Source organism: Herpailurus yagouaroundi, unplaced genomic scaffold (genome assembly GCF_014898765.1).
Source record: "Herpailurus yagouaroundi ecotype Mexico unplaced genomic scaffold, PumYag 217, whole genome shotgun sequence".
NCBI classification, from domain to species: Eukaryota; Metazoa; Chordata; class Mammalia; order Carnivora; family Felidae; genus Herpailurus; species Herpailurus yagouaroundi.
Window position 1 is genome coordinate 1722239 of NW_024412448.1, and position 24535 is coordinate 1746773.

Genomic DNA, 24535 nt, shown 5'->3' on the forward strand with positions numbered 1-24535 from the left:
AAGGTTTCTAGCAAACGGGGTTTGGTAAATAGAAGTGAACTGTCTGTGGACTTGGTTTTGAACCCACTGGAGGTGGTGATGGTTGCGATGGGTGACAAGCCACTGCTATCTGTGACAGGTAGTAAGGCCAGCCTGTGCGCAGGGCTCCAGGGCAGAGTGGCGAGGGGGTGCAGGGGGAGGCACTGAGAGCGGCTGGGCAGACACTCTGGGCGCCGAAAGTCACAAGCCCCAGACTGGAGAGAGTTCTTCAGATTGGCCTCTGTCGGCCCCTGCGGCTGTGGGCCCTGCGTGGCGGTGACACGCCGGCAGTGTCCTGCCTCCCCGTCCCCCGCCTCCCCCACCCCAGCCCAGTACCTTAAACTTTTTAGTGGCGCTAATGGCATCGAGGTCATTTTCTTCCAGCCACCACTGCGAGCAAGGGGGGTCTCGGCTTCAGCTTGCAGGGTGGGGTATTACCTTGTGGTTGTGCGTTATGTTCTCGCCATCGACTCCGGGAAACTTCTAAGAGCGGGTTCCCAATCTGCAGGTACATTTTGTCAGAGGCATTTTGATTTTCCTGCCCCGGAGCAGCGCTGACCTCTGGTGGGACAGATGGGTGTCCATTTGAAATGGGTCCTAAGAGGATTCTTCTGGCCACAGATGGACTCGAGGGTGTCCCAGGGAGGCAGAGGAGGTGACGGAAATGGTATAAACGGAAGTGGGCGCTTATCTGGAAATGGCGTCGGAGCCAACAGTCGCCAGTGAGCCAGTGGTGTTTCCTCAAAGCACCAGGGGCCAGTGTGGACCCTGGGCCGCAGAACCACCACCCGGGAGGTATGCAGGGTGGTGTGTGCAGCATATTCAGAGGCTCCCAAGTTCCCAGGTGACAGTGGTCCTGGTGTCTACCCAGTAACCACCCACCCTACCCAATCCTCACAGAGCCCTGATGGGGTCTACTCGTCTGCTCCTCGGAATGGCCGTGTGGTGACGTGTTGCTGCCCCAGCCCCGGGTACCCCTGCCGACCATGGCGGGGGAGGGGTCCCCATCTCCTTGCCCGTGATTGGTTGAGGCATGGACATGTGACATATTCTGCCCAACTGGGACCTGAAAGGAAGGGAGAGGGGCACCTGCATGGGTTCCCTAACTCCTGGAGACGCAAGCCAGAGATGTCCCATTTCCTGCTTCTGGATGGGACACCTGAACTCCCACGGCCGTGTCGCGACCACGGGAAGAGCTAGTCGGCCACAAAAGCCCGCGCTGTGAGGAAGACTGAGCCACAGGGACTGTGGTTTGGGCCCTGTCCGTCTGGGCCTGCAGCCAGTCTGCCTTTGGGCCCCTCACGTGACCTAGCTCTCCTCTTGTTTAATGGGGCGCCTGGGTGGCTCGGTCGGTTGAGCGTCCAACTTCAGCTCAGGTCACGATCTCACCGTTCATGGGTTTGAGCTCCGCACTGGGCTCTGTGCTGTCAGCGCGGAGCCTGGAGCCTGCTTCGGATTCTGTGCCTCCCTCTCTCTCTGCCCCTCCGCCACTCTCACTCTGTCTCTCTCTCTCTCGAAAATAAATAAACATTAAAAATAATACAAATAAGCTGGCAGAGTCGGAGTTTTCTGTTCCTTGCTGTTGGAGCATCTTAGCTGATGCAAGTATATGAAAATTCCTTGACTTTACTTTTCCCACAGCCGTCGGAATTTTGACTCAAGCACGACCAAGTCCTTCCTGTTTGGCATGATCAGAGCTGAAGGACCCAGGCAGGAGGAGAGGAAGGCCCAGAAAGCGGTCCCAGGGCAATGCGCTTGGCAGGGTGGCCCTGGGAGAGGTGGCCCTGCCCGCCACACGATAGAAGGGGTCCCTGGGAGGTGACGAAGGGAACAAAGAAGTCTAACATCATAATTTTTTTTTTTAAAGCAGGGTCAAGATATATATATCTTTTTTTTGGTTTGTTTTTAAAGCACTGACATTTGGGTAAGACAACAGAGAACAGACCCCTCTCCTGTGCAGATTGTCCACAAGGAAGCAAAAGGAATGGCAGGAGCAGACAGGGGAGGTGCCCGAGGAGAATTCCAGGAGCAAGAGGAGAGGACGGAGGGAGAGGAACTTACCCCCATCCCCGTAATCTCTAATGTGAGGTATGCAAAATGCCACTGCTGCTTTGAGTTCACTGTGTTGACGTAGCTTTATTTCAGCAAACACAAAATATTTCTAAGAACGTCATGGGCTCTCTCTGGGGCAGACCCTCTCCAGCTCGGTTGGCTAGGAATTCTCCGGCCTGTGGGGTGAACAGAAACAGGGCCCGTGCAGCAGGCAGGAGCCCCGCCGTTATCTGCGTCCTCGCGAGTTCACGGACTCCCAGAGATTTACTGACCTCCTGACGTGTCCCGGACGCTGTCCCGTGAGGTCATTCTGGTGTTTGACTGAAGGCTGTCTGGGGACCTGCTCTCTCCCTGCACAAGTGCCTCGCTTCTCTGAAGGACTTTCGTCTCCTTAAAGGGAGGCCCCGTGTTGCATATGTGATTTCTTCTACCTCTAGCAGCTAGCGTGGCCCTGGGTGCATTATAAGCACTCAGATGAGCCTATATGTGAAGTAAGTCTCACGCGTCCGCGGGGGAAGCTCTCCGAGGGTCCCAACTCTGATAACACCGATCTGCTCCAGTGTGGAAGGTGAGGGTCGAGTTCGAGTTTTTGCTAAAAGGACGCTCAGAGCCCCCCCCCACCATGGCCCCCTGAGCACATGGGTGTGGGAAGGATTCAGGGGTGCTGTGGGAAAACAGGTAACAGGTCCTGCTGCCCGAGTGTCCAGTCTAACAACCCTGCGCTCTCATTCTGCCTCAGAAGGCTTTCTGGAAGCTTCTGTGACTGCACGGACATAAGCCGTAGGGGAGCATTCTCTTAGCAAAAAAAAAAAAAAAAAAAAAAAAATGTCTGACTCCGAAGACAATAATCCCGATTGCTGGAAAACCATGCCTAAGTTTTGGGAACCGCACGGCCCGTGTGTAGCGCCTCTACAGCTACAGACGCGAGAGCGAGCGAGCGAGCCTGCCGCAGCCGGCAAGTCGGGGACGGGGCCTCGCGGGCGGAGGCGGCCTACATGTCGTAGAGCCGGAGCTGCTCCTGCACGTCGCCGTCTGTCATCTCCCCAAACGTCTCCTTGTTGTCCTTCATGAGCTTGAAGATGGCCTCCAGCTGCTCCTTCTGCACTCTGTGGGGAAGAGAGGGGACAGAGGAAGAAGGTGCTCGGGGGCCCAGCGCAGGGGGCCGCCCAACGCGTCCGGGGCTGGGGCGCTCCCCTCTCGGCTGGTGCCGCGTCTGCTTTCCGGGACAGCAAGAAAGTTAAACTGAAGCCAAATCCACTCAAGACACACGAGCTGGTTGGGCCGAACGGCCTCAGCCCGAAGGTTCTAAAAGCGGGTTCTAAGTCTGGGGTTTTCCCTGCAGGTCTGGGGACCCACGTGACCCTGAGAGTTCCCGCGCCCCTGTTTCCCCATGGGTGCCTTTTTTAACGTTTATTTATTTTTGAGACAGAGAGAGACAGAGCATGAACGGGGGAGGGTCAGAGAGAGAGGGAGACACAGAATCGGAAACAGGCTCCAGGCTCTGAGCGGTCAGCACAGAGCCCGACGCGGGGCTCGAACTCACGGACCGCGAGATCGTGACCTGAGCCGAAGTCGGCCGCTCAACCGACTGAGCCACCCAGGCGCCCCCCCCCATGGGTGCCTTTTGAGCTTAGATCTCGCGTGACCCGGGACGTAACGGGGAGAGGGCTGTTTCCGTTCCGTGGCCGGAGAACCCACGAGAAACCATGTTAGCGACAGCCTTTTAGAAGGATGAGGACGGAAACCATTACCAGCTGGGAAGCAGGGAGCACACGGAGGTGCGTATGGAGGCTTGACCAGGGGCAGGGTTGGCGCGGGGTCTCGCTGCCCGGAGGAAGGGGCGCCTCTTCCTACTTTGCACATATACCTTATGGCCAGCGGGCGCCCTGAACTGGCCTGCACACAGGCCTGCGAGTGAAGGGCTCTTATCTTTTTCTTTTTTTAAGTTCGTATTTATTTATTTTGAGAGAGAGAGAGAGAGAATGAGCAGGGGAGGAGCAACGGGAGAGGGAGAGAGAGAATCCCAAGCAGGCTCTGCACGGTCAGCATGGAGTCCGACGCCGGGCTCGAACTCGCGAAGCATGAGATCATGACCTGAACTGAAATCAAGAGTCGGAAGCCCAGCAGGCTGAGCCACCCGGGTGCCTCTCAAGGGCTGCTGTCTTTAAGAGGCTCAGCCACCCCATCCGACCAGCACAGGACAGCTCCCAGGGGCGCGAGTGTTGTGAAAGGCTGGGGTGAAACCGCAGCAGGAAACAGGGCTCGGGGCCAGTCTGGGGCCTGTTCCCGCTCCAGGTGCTGGCAGCGACGCTGGTCCCGAGGTTTCCCTGCGCACCGGCCCTCCCTGCGGCCGGCTCCGCTTTAGACGCCGCACGGCAGGGCTTCGGCACGGCCTCCGGCCACCCAGCACCCATAGCGCTGCCCGGGGCGGGGTCCCACCGTCTGGTCTCGTCCCACCAGACTCTTTCGGCGGTGACCCCTTGTCTCCCATCCAGCAGGTGGTTTCCTGGCTAGAGCAGCATCTAGAAGCTGAAATACTCAAGTCCCAACTCCCAGCCTCTCTTCGTCGCCCTGGGAACTGTGATTTCTACGGTCCGTTTTCCTGTCCTGCCATAGGTATTCTGTACCCTACAGTCCGACAAAAGCACTGGGAACGGAAAGGACGTGTGTTGGGCTCCCTGGACAGCATCACAGTCCCCCGCCCCGAGTGAACACAAATTCTCAGGTGTTTTCGCCGGCCGCGGCGCTCGGGCAGTTTTCGCAGACATATAGGACTTGTACTCTGCTAGAGGGTCACGGGCATCAGAATGAGAGCTCAAATTCTAATGGGTTCGAAGGACATGATTTCTTAAAAGCAAAGCGCAACTGAAAAAACACGCGGTCACCGAGATCATCTACTCAAAGTTTATTGGGCTGAACAAAGGCTGAATACACAGATCCAAGCCATCAGGAGGACGTGAGGCTTGGGGCCCACGAGCCATGTTCAGGAAGATTCCAGACAACTAACTAGCTAGGTAGCTGACCCGGAGGGAGGCAGTCACCCGCTCACGGCGTCATTAAGATCCCAGTCTGGACAAGGCCGTCGTGTTGCGTGTGTGGGGACCTGGGTGCTAACAAGACAGCATCTACCTGTCAGGTCTCGGCGTGGCTGGTGTTCTGTCACGCGCTCCGGCCCTAAACCTAAGGTTCGAGGCCTAGAGGAGAGGGTCACTGGGAATGCGACACGGCCTAGGGGTTGACATCCCGGCCTTCCATCCGATGGCGATGGTTTTTCTAAAAAACTTACTGCTTAAAAAAATGTAACCAACACATCTAAAAACTGCACATTAGTCTGGTGTAGTATAAACGTCGTCCAATATAAAATTCCAAGAAACGGATCTGGGACTGTTCTCATTCTCTCGCGAAATTCTAACTTATCTACGAAACCTTCTAGGAAAAGGCATAGCCGAGAGATCTATTTCAAGCAAACTATTATTATTGCTTCTGCCAAAGCGAAGGTGGAGATTCGGCCGAGCTTGATAAGAGCGTCAGTGAAAAGGCTTCTTTTAGCAACAAGAGGGCTGGATTCAAGCCTCCTCCAAATGAAGAGTCAGGGCAACCGCGAATCTCTAGCCGACGCTGGTTCCCTGCCGCCCCGCCGTCGATATAGCATCTCTCACCCCCCCCTCCCCCAACAACCGCGCCCGGAAGGGGGACGTGGGTCCCCAGGGAGAGAAGACAAGACCACCCCTAAGCCAGCCACTGAGCGCCGGCGTCTCTCCCTCATTTGCCTGGCACGCCTCCAAGTCTTTCCCGGGTTAGGCGTCAGTGGAGGAAAAGGCAGGGGCTGGGGGGCTGGAATGCAGCCACATGGTTTTAAAATGACAAGGTGGCTGCCACTGGCCATATCACAGGTGTGAAGGGTGTGTGGAGAGCTGGGTTCAGTGATACGAAAAATCAAAGTCTACGAAACCCTTGCTTAACCGAGCCATCCGCGCCAACAGGGAGGAACGCATCTCCCCCGGGGGTGGGGGGCCAGGGCGCCCCCTGGCATCCTCCCTGCCGAGGGACGGGTCCTGCCGGAGGCTCTAGGTCCCAGCGGGTTTATGTAGGCAAGAGGCACCCGGGAGCCCGCGTGGCTCCGCTCTGGGGATTTCCATCCTAGCGCTCAAGCTTTTAAGATGTCAAAGGGAAAAAGCCTTTAGCAGGAGGCTAAGGATAACTTCATTATTCTTCGGTTCTGTAAAGAGAAATAGGGAGAAAAGATCATTTATTTTACTCCTTCCATCTTGCAAGTATCACGGGGCGGGGGTGGGGGCGGGGAGGAAAGGGGGGCATCGGGGACGACGGGGGAGGACGTTTGGAGTTGCAGAAGCCGGGCTGGACACTGGTTTCTCAGACACGGGGTAAGTTTGCTTCTCATCACCTGCAGCAAGACAGTCTGTCCCCCAGAGCGTGGCACCGTGGCAGCCCACCGACCCCCATTCTGCGTCCGCGAGGCACTTAGTTAGGCAGAGGGGGCCCCCGCATCTAGGCAGTTGGGCAGGGCAGACGCCTGGACAGATACCGGGTGCTCCGGATCTTTGGCTATGTGCTTCCCTGGGGCCCTCCCGTCCCGCTCTTCCTATTCCCACTGGCTGGGTTTTGTCCCCGCCGGGGACACTGGCACCCTAGGATGTGTGCCCACCCCGTCTAAACAACACCCAGCAGCCCACAGACTTGAGGAGGGAAGAGGGGACGATTTTGTCCCTCTGGCGCCCTCTTCTGGAGGTCAGCGTCGCTCATGTTTTCTAGACCTTCACACGGGCAAATAAATTCCTCACGGACACACCAGGTTGCGGACGCGGGAATATCCCACAGCCTGGGTTCCTCCGCCCGCTCTCGCCCTTCCCTGTTATGCTGAACAACACACCTTCCACTAGAGTCGTGTCCACACCCAGAAAGGTCAGGACATTGCCGAGGACCTTCAGAATGGAGTGGGTGCTGGGGTCCCAGGTTCCCATCCATCAGAGCCACTTTCCTCTGGACCGGAAGGTGGGATGAACGGATGGCATACAAGGACAGGTGTGGCCAGGGGTGCTTTTTTTTTTTTTCTTTTTCCTGCCAAGCCTCCAGCTTCACTAGCTCTGGGAGCGGGGAGGAGCGGTCCGCAGCCTGCAAACCCGCCAACCCAGCTACACCCTGAGGCTGGATGGGGCGCCTCCCAGAGGAGCTTCGGTGCGAACGCACAGTCCCCCAGCCCGGCATGGCAGTGCCGAGGATACCTGTGAGCCCTAGGCCCCAGGGGACACCTCGGAGGAGGGGGTGCAGCCAGTGAGAAGCGGGCTCATTCTTGGGCAGCAGCTGCCTCTGGATTTGCAAACCTTACCATTTCCGACCCCTTGGGCAGAAGGAACCTGACCTGCGGGCGATTCTAAGGATGGGAATGTCCGTTTAAACACGCGGAAGAACAATCTGGGGTCTTGAGTTTAGTCCTGCTTCCTAAAGGCCGTGTTCTGAAAACGTATAAAGTGAGGCTTTGGGGGATGCTCTTTAGTGGGACCACTAAAGATTTGGGCTCTGGATACGGCTCTGTTGGCTGAGGTGATAAATTTAACGTCGGGGACTTACAGCATTTATTTGTTAACTAGCTTGCAACTCGACTGGGACCCGGAGTGCCAGGAACGGAATTAGAAACAGGCAGAGTTTGGTCGGAAAGAATCTTGACAGGCAGAGAAGGAAGCAGACTTTTCGCTGGCCTGTGGTTGCAGCGGTTTGACAATAATATGCCTGTTCTTTTCCATACTGGGATTCCAGGGCCGTCTCCTAGACTCAGCTGGGACCAGAGCTACCTCGCACCCGTCGGCTCTCTCCCGGGCCACACGGGAACCACCGTGCTGTAGATGAAAAGACAAAGCCAAACCTGCCAGCCTCTGCAACCCCAAGCGTGGCCATGCAAGGAACAGAAGCAGCCGTTAAGAGGGGTGGCGCGTCAAGGGGCCCCATGCAGTGCCGCGTGAGCTGGCCGCGTGCGCAGGGGCAGGAGGGAGCAGGCACAGGCAGGCTCGTCCAACAGCCACGGGGAGCATGCTGGGGGAGGGCGGTAATGAAAATGAACATGAACTCCAGCTCCACCCTTTGAGGACGGTGTTTAGCCCCTCAAGTTGGGGCACAGCGGTGATGACCACAGCCTACAGATGAGGAGAGATCGCCCCCTTCGCCCCAAGAGCGACACCCAGGGCGCGGTCTCCACCGCACGGAATAGCCAGGTGTAAACTGGTATATGACAAGTCCCCAAAGACTCCGTAGCGAAAGACCCTGCTGTCTAAACATAACAGAGAAGGGACTTTCCCTCCCCATCGCCAAGGTCCCAGCTCGGAGCCCAGCGACAGCGGCCATCTGACCCCTGGCCCGAGGCCTGGCATCCATCCCCTAACTGGTCCTTCCTGTTCCAGTGGCTCCTCACAGCCTCTGAGCACCGGGAACCAGGACCTCAGCTCCGTCCACGGGGACCTTCGAGAGCCCACAGGTGCATCCAGCCCTGCCTATCCTTAATCCCGGGGCTGCGAAATGTTTCTGTAAAGGGCCCGATACGGACTCTTTTGGGCTTTGTGGGCTTTCTCACTCCGGCCACAGCAGCGCAGAAGCCACCACAGGCCGCAGGAAAACCAGAGTGGCCGTGTTCTGGTCACACTGAGCATAGTGACCAGGGCTGAAGTCGGCCACCCCTTCCTCTGAGCCGAAAAACCTGCCTGTCCCACAACTTGGGAGCCCGGGGTTTTTGCCACACGAGGTTTTATCAGCTGCATCACCTTCTGCAGGACCAAAGTGGCAGGGGGACAGCCAGCGGGTTTCCCCGCAGCCTCCCTGGTCCCCAGGGGAATCACAGTTCTGCCCAGCCTCACAAGGGGGCGCTAGCTCCCCGCCAGCTGGTCCATGAGGCCCACGGGGGACGCGTGTTCACTGGGCTCCCAGGACTCTGCAGCCCTGGGAGAGGGGCCTGGTCACCCAGCGACCCCCGTGCTGGCGAAGAACGAGGCGGCTGGGTGCTCGGTGCACAGAATGAATTAATTGGTTATGAAGGTGGCGGGGGGGATGGGGGAGGTTTAGACCACGCCAGTCATGTTGGGGACACATTAACAGACAGGAGGGGGGAAGCACCAGTGGTCTAAGAAGTCCGTCTCCTTACCAAAAGGATTTGCAAGATTATGTGTGGCTCAGGACCTAAGGAACGTGCTACAGGGAAGTGAGGTCAGAGGTCAGCTCAATCCTGAAATATAAAGGCAGCAAACCGGATCACACCCACAGGCAGTGTCACCAGCACGGAGGAGTTGGGGGGGGGCTCCCCTGGAGGCCAGGTCCCCCTGTTCCGGGTCGTCCTCCCGCTGGGCCGACACCGCCACCCCTCCGCCCCTGGGGAAGAGCCTTCCAGGCCGGCTTTGGAAGAAGCGGGGAACAGCCGCAGGAAGGGAAATGCGGGTTCTCGTGGACAGAGCGGCTTCTGACTTTTGAGGGACCCTGAGTGGTGTGGCCAGTGGCAATGAAAGGGTGGCTGAGTTATGCATTCTGGAAAAATAAACCCCCCTGTCCCCTGTGACCCGAGAACCCCAGCTTGTGCTAACGAGCGGGCAGGGCTCGGGGTCAGACCCCCGGTTCTCCCTTCCCCAGCTGTCCTGCTGTTTCCAGAGCGCTCCTTGGCACGCCGGCGGGACGGAGCGCAGAGGATCCGTGGAGATTAGCCCACGGATGTGCGGGGGGTGTCCGGCGGGGGTGGGGGGCGCCCGACTCTAAACCTGGGGCGCTACACGGCTGCCTCGGCCTCCGAGCTCCACGGAGCAGAACAGATACAGAAGGAAGGCGGCCGCTGGGCGAGGAGGGGCCGGAGAGGAGCGGCCAGAGAGACGAGCGGGAAGAATCGAGCTCTGTCCTGAAGTGACAGATTGGTTCTGTCATGAACTCTATCTGGTCCAGGCTCTTCCCCGGCATCTCTCGCTTTTTCCCTCTGCAGGGGGTCGGGGTGGGGCAGGGGAGGGGCTCAGCGGGTCCTCCCGAGCGCCCTGAGGGGACCCTCTCCAGGGGAGTCGAGCCCACCCGGCTGAGTGGAGGCAGGACAGACAGATAGGAAAGAACCCCTGAAACGAAAACAAAACGGAGGCTGGCAGGGGGTGGGGGCAGGCAGCTGGCCCGAGGCTCAGCTCGCCTCCTCTCCTGGCCCCCCGAGGGCAGGGGCCAGACAGCCCCTGCTCGTTGGAGAGGAAGGTGTGCGGCCTACCTCTGTTCTTCCTCCAGCTCCTCTTTGGTCATCATCTTCTTGTACTGGTTTCCCCGCAGCTTCCCGGGGCTGTATTTAAAGGAGAAGACCTCTCCCCCTGCAGGGAGGAGACGGGGAAGGGGGTAAGAGCTGGCGCGTGGGACTGGGGAGGGGGCTGGGCGCCTCCCACAGACTCTGAGTCCCTCCCTCCACCCCCCCCCCCCGTCCACCCTGGTGACCACGCACGTGCTGCCCAGGCCTCCGAGAGGGCACCTGCGACTTTTCTGCTCGACTGGCAGGGCTCCCTCCCACACTCTTTCCATGAAATCCCACAGTGACTTAGGGACTCGAAATGGGGATACAGAGACAAAAATGAGATAGTTGGAGAGAAATCAGTCCCCCTCCCCAAACGGTATGGCTCCATCCACCAAATGCTGGACCCCTCCCCCAAGGCAGGGTTGAGCCATCCACAGAGCTGTCTGGCAAAGGCTCCCGCCAAGCCGCTGCCTTCGAGGACACTCTACCGTCGTCATTGAAGCCGCCCCCCCGCCCCCCCATTACTGCTGTGCGAATTACATCAGACCCAGCAGGCTGGGCCAAGGTGCTGGGCTCCCTGCCTCTCCTCGGGTCCCAGGCCCGGAGGGTGGCACAGGGACTCCTGATCCTTCTGCCGAGGTCCTCCAGGCTCTGGGGCTTGGGGGATGCCCACCAGCTATCAGAAATCTGAAACAACGCATCCAGCTCACAGGAGTGATGTGGGATCTTTCACACCGTGTTGAATTTGGGCATCCAAACCGGTGCCTAGTACTGAATAGGTGTACCGGGATTTGCCAGTCCCCGAGAGCAGACTCCTTAGCCGCCTTAGAACAAACAATCTTGAGGCCCGATGAGAGGGCACGCCAGAGGTCTGGACAGAGAAAGGCAGGAATGTGCGACAGGGAGTCAGGGCAGGTGCTGAGCAGAGACTGCCAGGGCGGAAGAGAAAAGAGCTTCAGAGCGGAGCCCTGGGCTGAGTATCGGAGGGAGAGAGCCCCCCGCCCTGGGAATCAATGGCCGTAAGTGGTCCTTCAACCCAGCAGGTGTAGGGCAGACGGCCTGGGGCCTGGGGCGCCCCAGGGGCTGTGGCCTTGCCTTAGGGAGAAGTTCCTACATTAGTACCAGGATTCATGGGCTCTTTATTCTTTCTGCAGACATGAAGTGAGCTCTCTGCTAGGTGCTGGGGGCTTAGCCGTGAATCAAAGGGGCAGCAAGCCAAGATAAGTAAAATACAGCGTTTGACGCTGGTCACGAGGGCTCTGCAGAAAGAACAGGGGTGTGGGAGGCAGGGAGGGGGCTGCTTGGAAGTTTCACTGGAGATGGGGTGGGGGTGGCATCGGGAAGGGTTTTGCAGATGATAGTCGAAGGGAGCAAACCCTGTGCTGTCTGGCAGACAGATCCAGTAAAGCAGGGAGGCCAGCGGCACTGGGTGGCAGAGAGAGGGGCCAGGCCGCGTGGTCGGGGAGGGGGGGCTTGGTTCTTCCTCCGGGTGAGACAGGGCTTGGGGCAGAGACAGGGGAATCCGTTCCCACCCCCCCCATCCCAATCCCCCACTGGAGACCCTGGTCCCCGCCGGCCGGCTCTTCTGGAACACAGCTCAGGCTGACAAACCAAGGGCTGGGTCCTTGGGGACCGCAGGATCAGGGGCTCCCAACAGCACCAGGTATGGCCTGCCTGCATGTGAGGATCTGGGTGCTTTGCTGAGTAATTCCGAGCCCCTGTCTGAGGGGCCTGGGTCCCTGGTTGCCAGGAAAGCCCTGAGAACCCGAAGGGCGGAATCGCAGAGAGCTGCGGTCTCAGACTGAGCTCACCGACCAACGCACCAACCACCAACTACGCCGCTCGCTCTGGACCTCCAAGAGAGGCAACAAAGAAACCCAATTACCCTCAACGTCAAGGTCATTGTGTTGCTCTGTTTTAGAAAAAAAAGCGATTTTAATTCTGCCAGCTGGGTGCTGCTCAAGGTTTCAATTTACCGGGCAGGTCTGATGATTTTATGTTTTCCGAGCCAGGCAGAACGAAAGAACGTCCGTCCGGAAAAGCTTTTCCCTTAATCACATCGCACGTGGCGTACCGAGTGATCCGCGGCCGCGTCCAATCCAGCCAGACCAGGGGGTTTCGATGTGAGAGCCTCCCGGGGAGGAGGACTTCTCGCAGCCTTGTGTGACTGACTCACCAATTTGCTTAGGAAGGGCATCTTAGCGACACTAATCAATTAGCCTGGGAGCTGAGCTGCTCGCTGCAGAGGGCCTGGGGGCCCACTCTTCTTTCCTCTGACAGCTGGGGCCATAGCCCTCCCCTCCCCTCCCCTGCCTTGTCAGAGCTGGCAGGTGGCGGCTGGGGGCTGGGGGCCGTCCAGGGGCAGCAGTCGGATAAGGAGGGAGGGCCCAGTGATGAGGCACACGGCTGGGGGTGGGGCTAGTGAGCCTCCCCTTGTCCTGGCCTCGGGGCCTCCAGCGGCCTCGGCTCCTGCCCCTTTCTGTGTCCCCAAGTCACTAACGGGACCCCCACCTCTGGCATCCCTGCAGCCACCTGGGGCCACGAGGCAGGGACAGACCCCAGGGCCACAGTTCCCGTGCGTCTCTAACCCCCAGATGACGGAGAAGCTAGGAGAGCAGGGTCCCCCCCCACCGGGCTCCCCAGCTGCCTACCCTTCCCTCTTCCCCTGAGGCAGTACTGACAGAAGCCGCAGCGGCCTGTGGGGCCTCAGCGGGGTGCGGGGGGCCCCCCAGCGCAGCCGCACCGCCAGCCCACACGCCCACACCAGCCGTGGTCACTGCATTCCAGCAACGCGTTCTTTCCACTGCCCCTGCCAGCAGTCGGCCAAAAGTCACAGCAACAGTCTTGCCTTTTGACAAATTGAGAACTACTTGGGACATACACGAATGCACATCCTCCGTGTACTTGCCGTGTAGATGAACAAATGTTGACATGTTGCTGTTTTTTGTTTTCTTGGCTTTTGTTTTTAAGTTTATTTATTTTGAGGGGGCAGGAGGAGAGAGAGAGAGAGAGAGAGAGAGAGAGAGAGGATCCCAAGCAGGCTCCGCACCAGCAGCTCAGAGCCTGACTCGGGTCTCGAACTCACAGACTGTGAGATCATGACCTGAGCCGAGATCAAGAGTCGGACGCTTCACCGACTGATGGAGCCACTCAGGCGCCCCTGATTTTTTTGTTTGTTTTTAAGAAATAAAACACGACAGACCCAGCGGAAACCCACACCGTGCTTGGTTCTGCCTCTGTCCGTCCAGGGCACTGGCCCCCGGGGGTGCCCAGGACAAGCCCACCGCCTTCCACCCGCTCGGGTTCCAGCTGGCCAGTTTCCTTAACGCTCCCGGACACGCCTGCTCTCCTCTCCTGGCCGGCCAGAGTCTGATGGCAGGGATCCCACTCACCATCTTCCTCCTCAGGCTCTGCTCGGGGTGGGTCCTCCTGGCCATCATGCTCCTGCTCCTCTTCCTGCAAGATAAAGAGAGAGTCAGCGCCCGGTGCCCGGAGCTCGACACGGTTTACTCGGATACCGCCACCCAGGCGTCCCCGACCCCTTGGTGAAAGCGACCTGACCCTGGCCCCCGGGCAGGAGGGATGCGCCACAGCGGTGGGGGCACTGGAGGCCGGTGACCGCCTTGGGGAGGTGGGGCAGCGGTGGGCAGAGTGTCAGGAGAGGAAGGGGCCGCCGAGGGCCAGCCTGAGCCCACACGGGTGCCTGTCTGTTGGGCATGGTCGGGAGGACTCTGGTGGGGGCCACGGTTAACCAGCAGGTGGAATCCGTATGATCCCCGAGCTAATGCTGTTTGGCCAAGACGTTAAGGCCCGAGGTGCTGTGCTTTTGACCTTTGGGCCTCAGTCTCTTTACCCTTTCCGGGTGGGTGCTGGCCAAAGCCTGTGGATGCCATTTTGGTAAGGGGACAGGGGACTCCCATCCCTCACTCTGGGTGTGACCAAAGGCACCAGAGGAAAACTGGCGGGCCATCCGGGGCCGGGCCATCACAGAGAAGGTGCGTTCGTGGGCTCTGCCTCCCGGAACCTCATTCCTCCCGTTTCAGTGTCCATTTCCCCCACCTCCTGGAAGCCCGGCTCTCCCACGAATGGACTCAATAAACAGACGGCTGGAAGGAGCGTCCCGAGATGGCCTTCTTGGGAGGAAGGAGTGACTCCAGCCTGCAGGAATGCTGGGGGGCACCGGGGACACGCGGCCCAAGGAGCTGTGATGGACAGCGGGCCGGCGGATCCGGAGACACCCCCGGTTTACAAGGGGGAGGCACACACGGAGTGAGCTCCCCGGGCGGCGAAGGCAGCACGCCCAGGCCTCTGGGACTCGGCGCCCGGGGGGTGCAGCCAGGGTGGCGGCCTCGGCAGGGGCAGGGAGGAGCGGCCGCAGAGCGGAGGAGCTCTGTCCCTCACGGCAGAGCGAGCGAAGCTGGGCTGCAATTCTGCACGAGCCCAACCGCGGGTCGTAAGTGGCAAACCCTGAAGGGCCTTGACTTTCTGTAGCTCACAAAAGGCAGCCAGGGGGAGCCGGGCGGGAGCCGGGAGCAGGGCTCTCCATTCAGTTTCCATCCAGCTCAGCGTCAGATGTGAGCGATGTTGCCCAGAGCGCAGGTCAGTACGTGGCGCCTGGGTGTCCAGATGCCCCGAGAAGTTTGCCCAGCAAAGCATCTTTGTGGCTGTGGGGAGGGGGCGGGGGCAGGCCCCTTCGGGGGAGGCAGGGTAAGGAGACACCCCTGTGACCCAGCACACCCACTGCTAGGGACCTGCTCTGGACTGGAAAACCATCTGTCCGGGTTTTCCTACAGTGACTCTGATTTTGTGCCGCAGAAACCAATCCAAACTGGAAACCACTGGAATGTTCATCCTTAAAGTTCCATATATTTGGTTAACATGTTCACCAAAATACTAACAGGTTGAATATATCACAGCACACACACACACCATGCATCAGTGTGCATTAAAAAGGAGGCAGCCAGGGGCGCCTGGGTGGCTCAGTCTGTTGGGTGACCGACTCTTGATTTCAGCTCAGGTCATGATCTCACGGTTCATGAGTTTGAGCCCCGCGTCGGGCTCTGTGCTGACAGCTCAGAGCCTGGAGCCTGCTTCGGATTCTGTGCCTCCCTCTCTCTCTGCCCCTCCCCTGCTCATGCTCTGTCTCTCTCGCTCTCTCTCTCAAAAATAAATAAACATTAAAAAATTTTAACAAGGAGGCAGCCATACACACTGATGTGAAAAATGCATCAGGACAAATTTCCAACGGGAAAAAGCAAGAAGCAGCATAGTGTGAGAGGGGCCATCTTCTGGGTGTAAATATAAAAATGGAAACGCACATACATACTCATAATCGCCGAGGAAAAGTTTTCTGGAAGGACACACAAGACACTGTTAGTGGCTACCTTTGGGGAGAGGGGCTGGGGGAGGCAGCCTTTTGTTTTTATCTTACACATTTCAGTATAATTTGGATTTTCTAATATGCATGGAGATACATGGATTTCTCTTAATATATTTTAAAAATGCTACATTTTTAAATGCTATGGTTCAATGGGTCTTTGAACTGTGAAATTGGTGATTTTTTAAATGTTTATTTATTTTTGAGAAATAGAGAGAGAGAGAGAGAGAGAGAGAGAGAGAGAACAAGTAGGGGAGGGGCAGAGAGAGAGGGAGACACAGAATCCAAAGCAGGGTCCAGGCTCTAAGCTGTCAGCACAGAGCCCGACGCGGGGCTCAAACCCGTGAACCGTGAGATCATGTTCTGAGTCGAAGTCGGACGCCCAACCGACGAGCCACCAGGGCGCCCCTTGACAGCTTGAACATGATTTTAAGGGGGGGGGTCGACCAGCTCACCAAGGTGCCCATGGGAGAGGACTCCTCTACCTGCCTATCCATGCGGACTCTGGCACACAAAGAGTTAAAATGAAAACCTTAGCCTTCAAATGTCAGGAAGCTAAGTATAAAAGGAATTTAAATAAGTAAATATTCAACTATGTGTATTGTAGCTCTGTAGCATTCGCATTTCTTAAGTTATTAAAACTTAAAACTGCACTAAGACTTTGGAGGTACCTCTGTAACCAAGAATTAAATTAAAGATAAATAGTGTTGTGTGTGTGGTAGAGATAGATAGATAGATGCTGTTATAAAATTTCCTGTGTGGGTCTGTGGCTTTTAAAATCGATTTTTTAGGGGTGCCTGGGTGGCTCCGTTGGTGGCACGTCTGACTCTCAATTTCAGCTCAGGTCGTGATCTCACGGTTCGTGAGTTTGAGCCCCGCCTCGGGCTCTGCCCTGACAGTGTGGAACCTGCTTGGGATTCTCTCTCGGCCCCTCCCCTGCTCTCTCTCTCTCTCTCTCTCTCTTTCACAAAATAAACTAATAAATAAAATAAAATAGATTTTTTTATTGCAGTCTTCATGAAGTCTGGAAAATAGTGCTGAATTGGCCACATGCTGTTTTCTGTCTGTGCAGAAATGCCCTTCCTTCCCAAGACGCCCCTCGAAGCCTCTGGGCCCTTCTCTCCTTGGGGAGAAGGGACGTCTGGTCCCAGAGCTGTGAGCCTGGGAATGTGTGTGTTGGGGGGGGGGGCGGCGATCGGGGGGCGCCTGGCTGTGGTTGTCCCCGAGGCCACTCCACCCTGGCCTTCCCCTGTCCGTGAGAGACTCAACTCCCAGTTCTGCGCAGGCTGACCAGCCAAGTTGCTGTCACCGACAGCCAGGGTCCTGACCCCTGTCATTGCCTCCTCACCCGCCACTTAGCAAGCCCAGAACACATCGATTTCTCTCGGGAGAGTGCTGCCTGCATCAGATGCCGGCAGGACGGCAGCTGGGGGATGGGTAGGATGCTGGAGTTTTCCAGCTGTGCTTTGGGGAAGCACCCCAGGCCCACATGTTTATCTGGGCTTACTTGGTGGGCTTTTAGATAACATCATGATAATGGAAAGGATTCCATTATTAAACAGAACGCTGCGTGTTGCATTTTGGCCTTATTTTATAAAAAAAAAAACGTGTACACAACAGAAAAACCCAAGTGCTGACACCGGTAATAAGATGGACGGGTCTCGTAAACAGTGCAATTGGGCCACAGATGGCCATCCTTCTGGACGGCGGTGGCCCTCCAGCCTCCGTCCAAGACTCTCTGCCTCAAGATGGTGAACTGTGGGGGCGCCTGGGTGGACCAGTGGGTTAAGTGTCCGACTCTTGATTTTAGCTCAGGTCACAATCTCACAGTTTGTGGGTTCGAGCCCTCCACTGGGCTCTGCGCTGCCAGTGTGGAGCCTGCTTGGGGTTCTTTCTCTCCGTCTCTCCCTCTGCCCTCTCCCCCTGCTTGTGCTCTCTCTCAAAATAAAGAAGCATTAAAAAAAAAAAAAAAAAAAAGGCAGTGAACTGTAAACCATGTGTATGACAGTGAAGGAAAGCAGTAAGGTGGAACCGTGTACCAAATGCTAGAACAGGGGAGCCTGGGTGGCTCCGTCGGTTGAGCATCCGACTTTGGCTCGGGTCATGATCTCGCAGTTCGTGAGTTCGAGTCCCGCATCGGGCGGGACTGAGGGGTGCAGCGAGGCCCCAGAGGGGACGCCAGGTGGGGAGCCTCGCGGCTTTTGCAGTGACTGGCTGGAGTCTGGTGTGACCGCAGGGGAACACGGGGGTCAGGAGGCAGGGCTCGGACCAGGAAGATCTTATAGGGAACAAGGCATTGAGGAGCCCCCAGCAGCTTTTAAATGGGGAGAAAGAGGAGACCGGCATTTTTGGAGCAGGAAGTAGGAAGGCATGGTGAGGGCAGGATAGGAGGCAGGATGAACTTCCAGAAGGGGGGGGGTCCAAGTGCAGGTGAGGGATGTAAGGCCTGATCTGGGAGGGTAAGGGACTCGGCCCTCAGTTCAGTGTTTGTCGAATGAATCAGCGAAGGCCTACCTGCATCTGGTTAGAGGCAATGCCCTGGGGGTCTCGAAGTCGGAACCCCACCCGTGAGCTTGCTCCCTGACACAGCTCGGCTAGGACCACGCCTGGGGCAGCATGACCCCGGCAGCTGCTCAGAGTGGGGACTGCCAGCCCACAAGAGCCCATCGCTGTGGATTTCTTCTATTTTTTTTTTTAAATGTTTATTTAATTTTGAAGGAGAGAGAGAGAGAGACAGAGTGTGAACGGGGGAGGGGCAGAGAGAGAGAAAGGGAGACACAGAATCCCAAGCAGGCTCCAGGCTCTGAGCCGTCAGCACAGAACCCGACGCGGGGCTCGGACCCTCCAACTGTGAGATCATGACCCGAGCCGAAGTTGGACGCTCAACCGACAGAGCCACCCAGGTGCCCCCACTGATGTGGATTTCTTGTCACTGCCCTTGGTCCCGAGAGTGACACATGGCACCTGTGTGTTGTAGACTGAATTATGTCCCTCCCCAAAGTCATATGCTGAGGTCCCAACGGCCAGTACCTCAGACTGTGACTACGTTTGCAGAGGGGGCCTTTAAAGAAGGAATTCAGTTAAAACAAGGCCGTGAGGGTGGGTCCTGCTCCATTCTGACTGGTGTCCTTCTAAGAGCAAATGCATAAGAGGAGGACACACAGGGAGATGCCAGGCGTGCGTGTGCTCGTGGAAAGGCCCCGGGAGGACGCAGTGAGAAGGTGGCCCCTGCAAGCCGGGGAGAGAGGCCTCGGGAGAGACGGACCCTGCCCCCCGCCTGGATCTCACAGTTCTGGACAAAGTAAATGTCTGTGTCTCAAGCCGCCCTAGCAAGCCAGTGTAAATCAATTTCGTGAAAGCTGTGAGTCGGTGACACCCTCTGAGACAGACAGCTGGCGTCACCCTGGCTGGTCCCCAAAGCAGTCCCAGGCGGGGAACCCAACCCCATCGCCTCCCTGACCAAGAGTCCCAGCATTTCGCTACTGGATAGAACCCGAGGGCTTTAACGCCACGTGGCCCCGGCCACTTTTCCTCCAGTGGAGGGATGGGTGGGGGGACAGGCAAAGCACAGGGGCCAGGGTCTCCCAGAGGCCGAGGGGGGGGAGGCTTCTCGGAGCCAGTGCGAGCCTGCAGACGGCATGTTGCCTTTTATGGCTGCCCTGGCTGATCCAGGCCTGATGCACAGCGCGAGGCAGAGGATGGGGAGACGGAGACAGAGACAGAGACAGGGGTAGGGAAGAGACAGACAGAGAGAGAGAAACATCTCTCTGTCTGCCTGAGCAGAAGGCTCAGCCCTGGGGTCCCGCACACAGGCTCTGCTGGGACCCTGTGAGTTGCCACCAAAGCCGACTGGGCTGTGACCGCGGCAGGGCCCCTGGTTAATCTGGGAGTGATTTTAGAGGACCACGGCTCCGCCAGGCAGGGGGAGAGGGAGGCCTCACTTCCCTGGGGATGCCCGACCCTCCCTCCCCGGCAGCAGCCAACAGAGAGAGGGGCCTGCACGACTCCCCTGCACCTCTCCTCAGCCTGGGCAGCCCCACCCACCGCAGCGGCTGCGGGCTTCCCACGTGGGCACCGAGAACAACGGGCAGGGCATCGTGCGGGCGCTGCCTCCCTCCCCGCCCCCCCAGCTCCACTGCAGGCAGGGCGGGGTGTGACAGTGCTCTCTCCCCTCCCAGAAAGATGCCATTAGGCAATCAGGCTGCTCATCTTTTGCATTCAGAGGGGAGCAGCTGCGGGCGCAGACCTGGCGCCAGCTCCCGGAGCGCCTGTGCTGGGCGGGGAGGGTGGGGCCGGCAGAGGTCATGGTTAGGCGGCTCTCTCTCTCTCTCTCTGCCCCGCCCCCCCCCCCCCCCGAACGGCCAAACAGCTCAGCCACCGCACGCCCAAGTGACAGCTCCAGGCAGGGGACCCTGTATTTGCGGCTGGATAAGGCGCACCCCTGAGCCAAGGAACTTGTGTCTTCTTATCTCAAACTGGCCCCTCTCAGCCTTTCTCTGTGATCACGGCATCTTTGACACTTGGTCATGGCCCGGGAACGCTGATTCAAGCCTGCTGCTTCCTTTCTGCTTCCGCTTCTCAACCGCTGTCCCTGTCTCCCCGCCATGCCCCATCACCCCAAAAGTCCCTAAGATTCACCCTCATTCTCCTACCAGTCGCTCGGTGCCTGAAACGGCACCGTTGTCCTTGACCTCACTCTCCCCTGACTCATTTGCTCTGAGAACACCTTAAAATGCCAGCTCGATCATGCTTTTTTCCCCCACTAGAACCCTAAAATGACGGCTGCTGGGTTCAATTCAAATATCCCCAGGCCTGTGAAGTTCTTCTGCTTCCTGATTCAGGGGCTCAGTCTCTAAGGCTTCCCGGGAAGTGCTCTCCTCTCCCACCCCCCGGGGGCTGCCATGGGAGGGCAGGCTGGAACTTAGGGTCCCCCTTGGAACCAAGGCCTCGGGTATGTGATCTCGGGCATTCACCTCTGGGTGCTCCTCCGTCCTTTGCGCGGGGTCCTTTGAGGTCACAGAATCCGGGGAGGATGGTCTTGAGCTCAGTTTTCATTTTGCCCTCAGTGGGCAGACCCCTGGAGCTTTGTGGTGGGTACTGAGGGGATTGCTGTGAGGAGGGGCAGGGGAATAGAGGGGCTGAGACCTCCACCCAGGGCAGATCTGCTTTTGCCTTATGCACTGGGCTTCCATTTAAGATTGAAGAAGAAAAAAGGTATCTAGCGCCTTAAAAAAAATTGTTTTTCATGTTTTGTTATTTACTTTTGACACAGAGAGAGACAGAGCGTGAGCGGGGGAGGGGAAGAGAGAGAGGGAGACCCAGAATCCGAAGCAGGCTCCGGGCTCCGAGCTGTCAGCACAGAGCCCAACGCGGGGCTCGAACCCACAATCGTGACCTGAGCTGAAGTCGGACGCTTAACCGACTGAGACACCCAGGCGCCTCCTTAATTTTTTTTAAATGTTTATTTATATTTGAGAGAAAGAGACAGAGTGCCAACAGGGGAGGGGCAGAGAGACAGAGACAGAATCTGAAGCAGGCTCCGGGCTCTGAGCTGTCAGGATGGAGCCCAACGTGGGGCTCGAACTCACCAGCTGTGAGATCATGACCTGAGCCGAAGTCGGCCGCTTAACCGACTTGAGCCCCCCAGGTGCCCTGCTAGTGCTTTTCAAAATGTGAGGAAGGGGCGCCTGGGTGGCGCAGTCGGTTAAGCGTCCGACTTCAGCCAGGTCACGATCTCGCGGTCCGGGAGTTCGAGCCCCGCGTCGGGCTCTGGGCGGATGGCTCGGAGCCTGGAGCCTGTTTCCGATTCTGTGTCTCCCTCTCTCTCTGCCCCTCCCCCGTTCATGCTCTGTCTCTCTCTGTCCCAAAAATAAATAAAAACGTTGAAAAAAAAATTAAAAAAAAAAATGTGAGGAAGCCACTGTGGCTTTGACCTAATTCAAAACCCTATAGCTGATAAAACCTTTGATGAAAGTTCTCCAGTGTGTTTGAACACTTGTAGCCTCGGGGAGCTCACTACCTTACAGAGCCGTCTGCCTCTTTGGGGCATCCGGGGGCATGAAGAGAAATGGCCTCTGCCTGCTGCCCAGGCCAGTCCTACGAGGAGGTGGCATTGCCTCCTGGCAGGGGCTGCCCCGTTCCTTCTCTTTGTTGTTCCTGCGGCTTATAAATTCCACAAGCATGTGGTGGGTGCTACTGTGTGCTGAGCCTGCTGTAGGAGCTGGGGGTGTGGCCGTGACCATGGCAGGCAGGGACCCTGTTCTCCAGAGCCGACATTCCGCTTCGGCAGACAATGGGTGCTGACATAAGGGATGACCTCAGACCCTGTGGAGTGCCGTGAAGAAAGCCCGATAGAATGGCGTGCTGGAGCAGGGGTGGGGGACTTCTATCCGCTAAGGTGCTCAGGCGCCAGACCCTTGAAAGGCAAGGGGGCAGGAGCAGTCATGTGAAGGTCTAGGCCAGGGAGGGTCCGCCGGGCCGAGCGGAGAGCAAATCCCAGGGTCCGGATGGGGGGCAGGCCGGGTGTGTCTGAGAGCTGGGAAGGCGGCCGTGGCTGCAGAGAGGAGGCAGGGCGGGCCGCAGGGCCGAGGCAGGAGTTTGGAATGTATTCTGTGCCACCGCAGGGCTTAGAGCAGGAGAGCGTGAGGGGCCCGTTTCCAGGTTATAAAGATCGCGCTGGTTGTTGGGTGGAATGTGGGGGGCGGGCTGGAAGCAGGGGGAGCCGCTGAGAGGTTCCTGCACAGCCCAGAGGAGCCACGGACTGCCGGAGCAGCCTGGAGTGGAGAGGAGGGCCTGACGTCAGGAGGAGGTATCCCATAGGCAGAGGCGACAGGACTTGCTGATGGAATGACTTCGGGCCGGAGGGAAAATGAGAAAACAAGGATGTTGTGTGGGCTTTTGGCCTGAGCAGCTTTGGGAGCCATGGAGGAATTCTGAGCAGGTGGTGAAGGACGCTGGGGGCAGGGAGGGGCCGAGGGCACCCCTCGGGCAACAGAAGTCAAGAGCACTAGGGGCGCCTGGGTGGCTCGGTTGGTTAAGCGTCCCACTTGGGCTCAGGTCACGATCTCACGGTTTGTGGGTTCGAGCCCCGCGTCGGGCTCTGTGCTGACGGCTTGCTCAGAGCCTGGAGCCTGCTTCGGATTTTGTTTCCCTTTCTCTCTGCCCCTGCCCTGCTCACACTCTGTCTCTCTCAAAAATAAATAAACATTAAAAAAAGAAGAAGAAGAAGAAGAAGTCAAGAGCACTTAACAGACAGGGCCGTGTCGGGTGCTCACTGGACAACCACAGGCCAATGTTGAGGAGGCAGGAGATGGGGCTCAGGAAGAGGCTGGGGGGGGGGGCAGTGGTCAGTGTGTTCCAGAGGCAGCAGCGGCGATCCGGGTCCAGAGGTGAGCTCTCCACTTGATATGGGCATGAGCTTGACCAGCGTGGACCAAGAACAAAGGAAGAATACTGGGTAAGATGCTGACTCAGGAAGTGGGGATGGGGGGGGGGGGAGACGGGGGGAGAGGAGGGGAGAGAGACTGAGACCCAGCGTTCACGTTCCCAGCACACAATACCCGGGGGCGTGGAGGAGCCAGGCTGCAGGGCCAAGTTCAGCCATCCAGACTAACAGGGCCATCCTGGACTCCGACCTCATATCCCAAATGAGGGCACATTCACAAGCCCTAAACACACTCTCTTGCTCAGATGGCCAAGCACGCCAGATCCAATCCTCTCAGATGAACGGCTTTTGGCATCGTTCCTACAAAGAGGATTTGGAGGACATCAAAAGCTTCATTTAAAAAAAAAAACAAAAAACACCACCCAGAGGCACCAGCCAGCATTCTCCCCTTATCAGCAAGGATTAGGTGGAATTCTAGTGTCTACATTGCGGGATAAATAGAGACGGTTATGCACAGCGAGAACTCGGAGACAGAATCAGAGCTGGGAGCACAGGATGAAATGAAGCCACTGTGCAGGGGGACCGACCAGGCTGAAGAATTCTGACCACGACCAGCTTTAAGGATGATAGCACAAGACAGGTGGCCGGTGTTTAAAATGTCTAAGGAGGCCTCTGCACCACCACAGGCAGAGAAACTGGTTTCAGGCTTCATGAAGAATAAAGATACAAATGGTTGGACCCCTGGTCCAACCCTGGAGCAGGGTTTACTGATCTGGACTGGAGGTGTTTGCTGGTCTTGGGATTGCTCTCGGATTCTGAGTCCTCAGCAAATAAGCATCTGGCCAGGAGAAACACTATTAATACCGAGGTCACAGAATTAGGTCCTTGCTGAGAACGTGCCCAGGGGTGTCTCAACCAGAGGTCACGTTGGCCAGACCAGGGTTAACAACGTGTGCTAGGAATTTTACTTGCAAATATGAAACCCACGCGTGCACACAGATAATCGTGGACTGCCAAGCGCTCTAAGCGATATCAGAGGTGGTTTTCGTTCAAGCCTTTCAGTTTGGGGAAACCGAGGCCTAGAGGCACAGAGGTTAAAGGACGCCCCCCCCCCCCCCACCCAACTCCTACCTACGGCTATTCAGAGGCAAAAATACTAGGTAAACAAGTACCGTGCATTGTCACCCTGGGTTTCCTTGGGACCATTTTTTTTTTTTTCAACATTTATTTATTTTTGGGACAGAGAGAGACAGAGCATGAACGGGGGAGGGGCAGAGAGAGAGGGAGACACAGAATCGGAAACAGGCTCCAGGCTCTGAGCCATCAGCCCAGAGCCCGACGCGGGGCTCGAACTCACGGACCGCGAGATCGTGACCTGGCTGAAGTCGGACGCTTAACCAACTGCGCCACCCAGGCGCCCCTCCTTGGGACCATTTAATCTCACTTGTTATTCTTTAGC

The 24535-nt window shown here is 57.5% G+C and overlaps 1 protein-coding gene across 1 annotated transcript in view; it reads right to left on the minus strand.

Moving 5' to 3' along the window:
* Positions 1-2946: 2946 nt before the first annotated feature.
* Positions 2947-24535, minus strand: part of MXRA7 (matrix remodeling associated 7) — a 32915-nt gene continuing 11326 nt past the window's right edge. Inside the window, exons 2-4 of the mRNA XM_040456523.1 lie at positions 13708-13771; positions 10301-10397; positions 2947-3176 (exon numbers count right to left, since the gene is read on the minus strand). Of these exons, the coding sequence (XP_040312457.1) occupies positions 3062-3176; positions 10301-10397; positions 13708-13771 (276 nt within the window). The 3' untranslated portion in view covers positions 2947-3061. The remainder of the gene's footprint in view (positions 3177-10300; positions 10398-13707; positions 13772-24535) is intronic.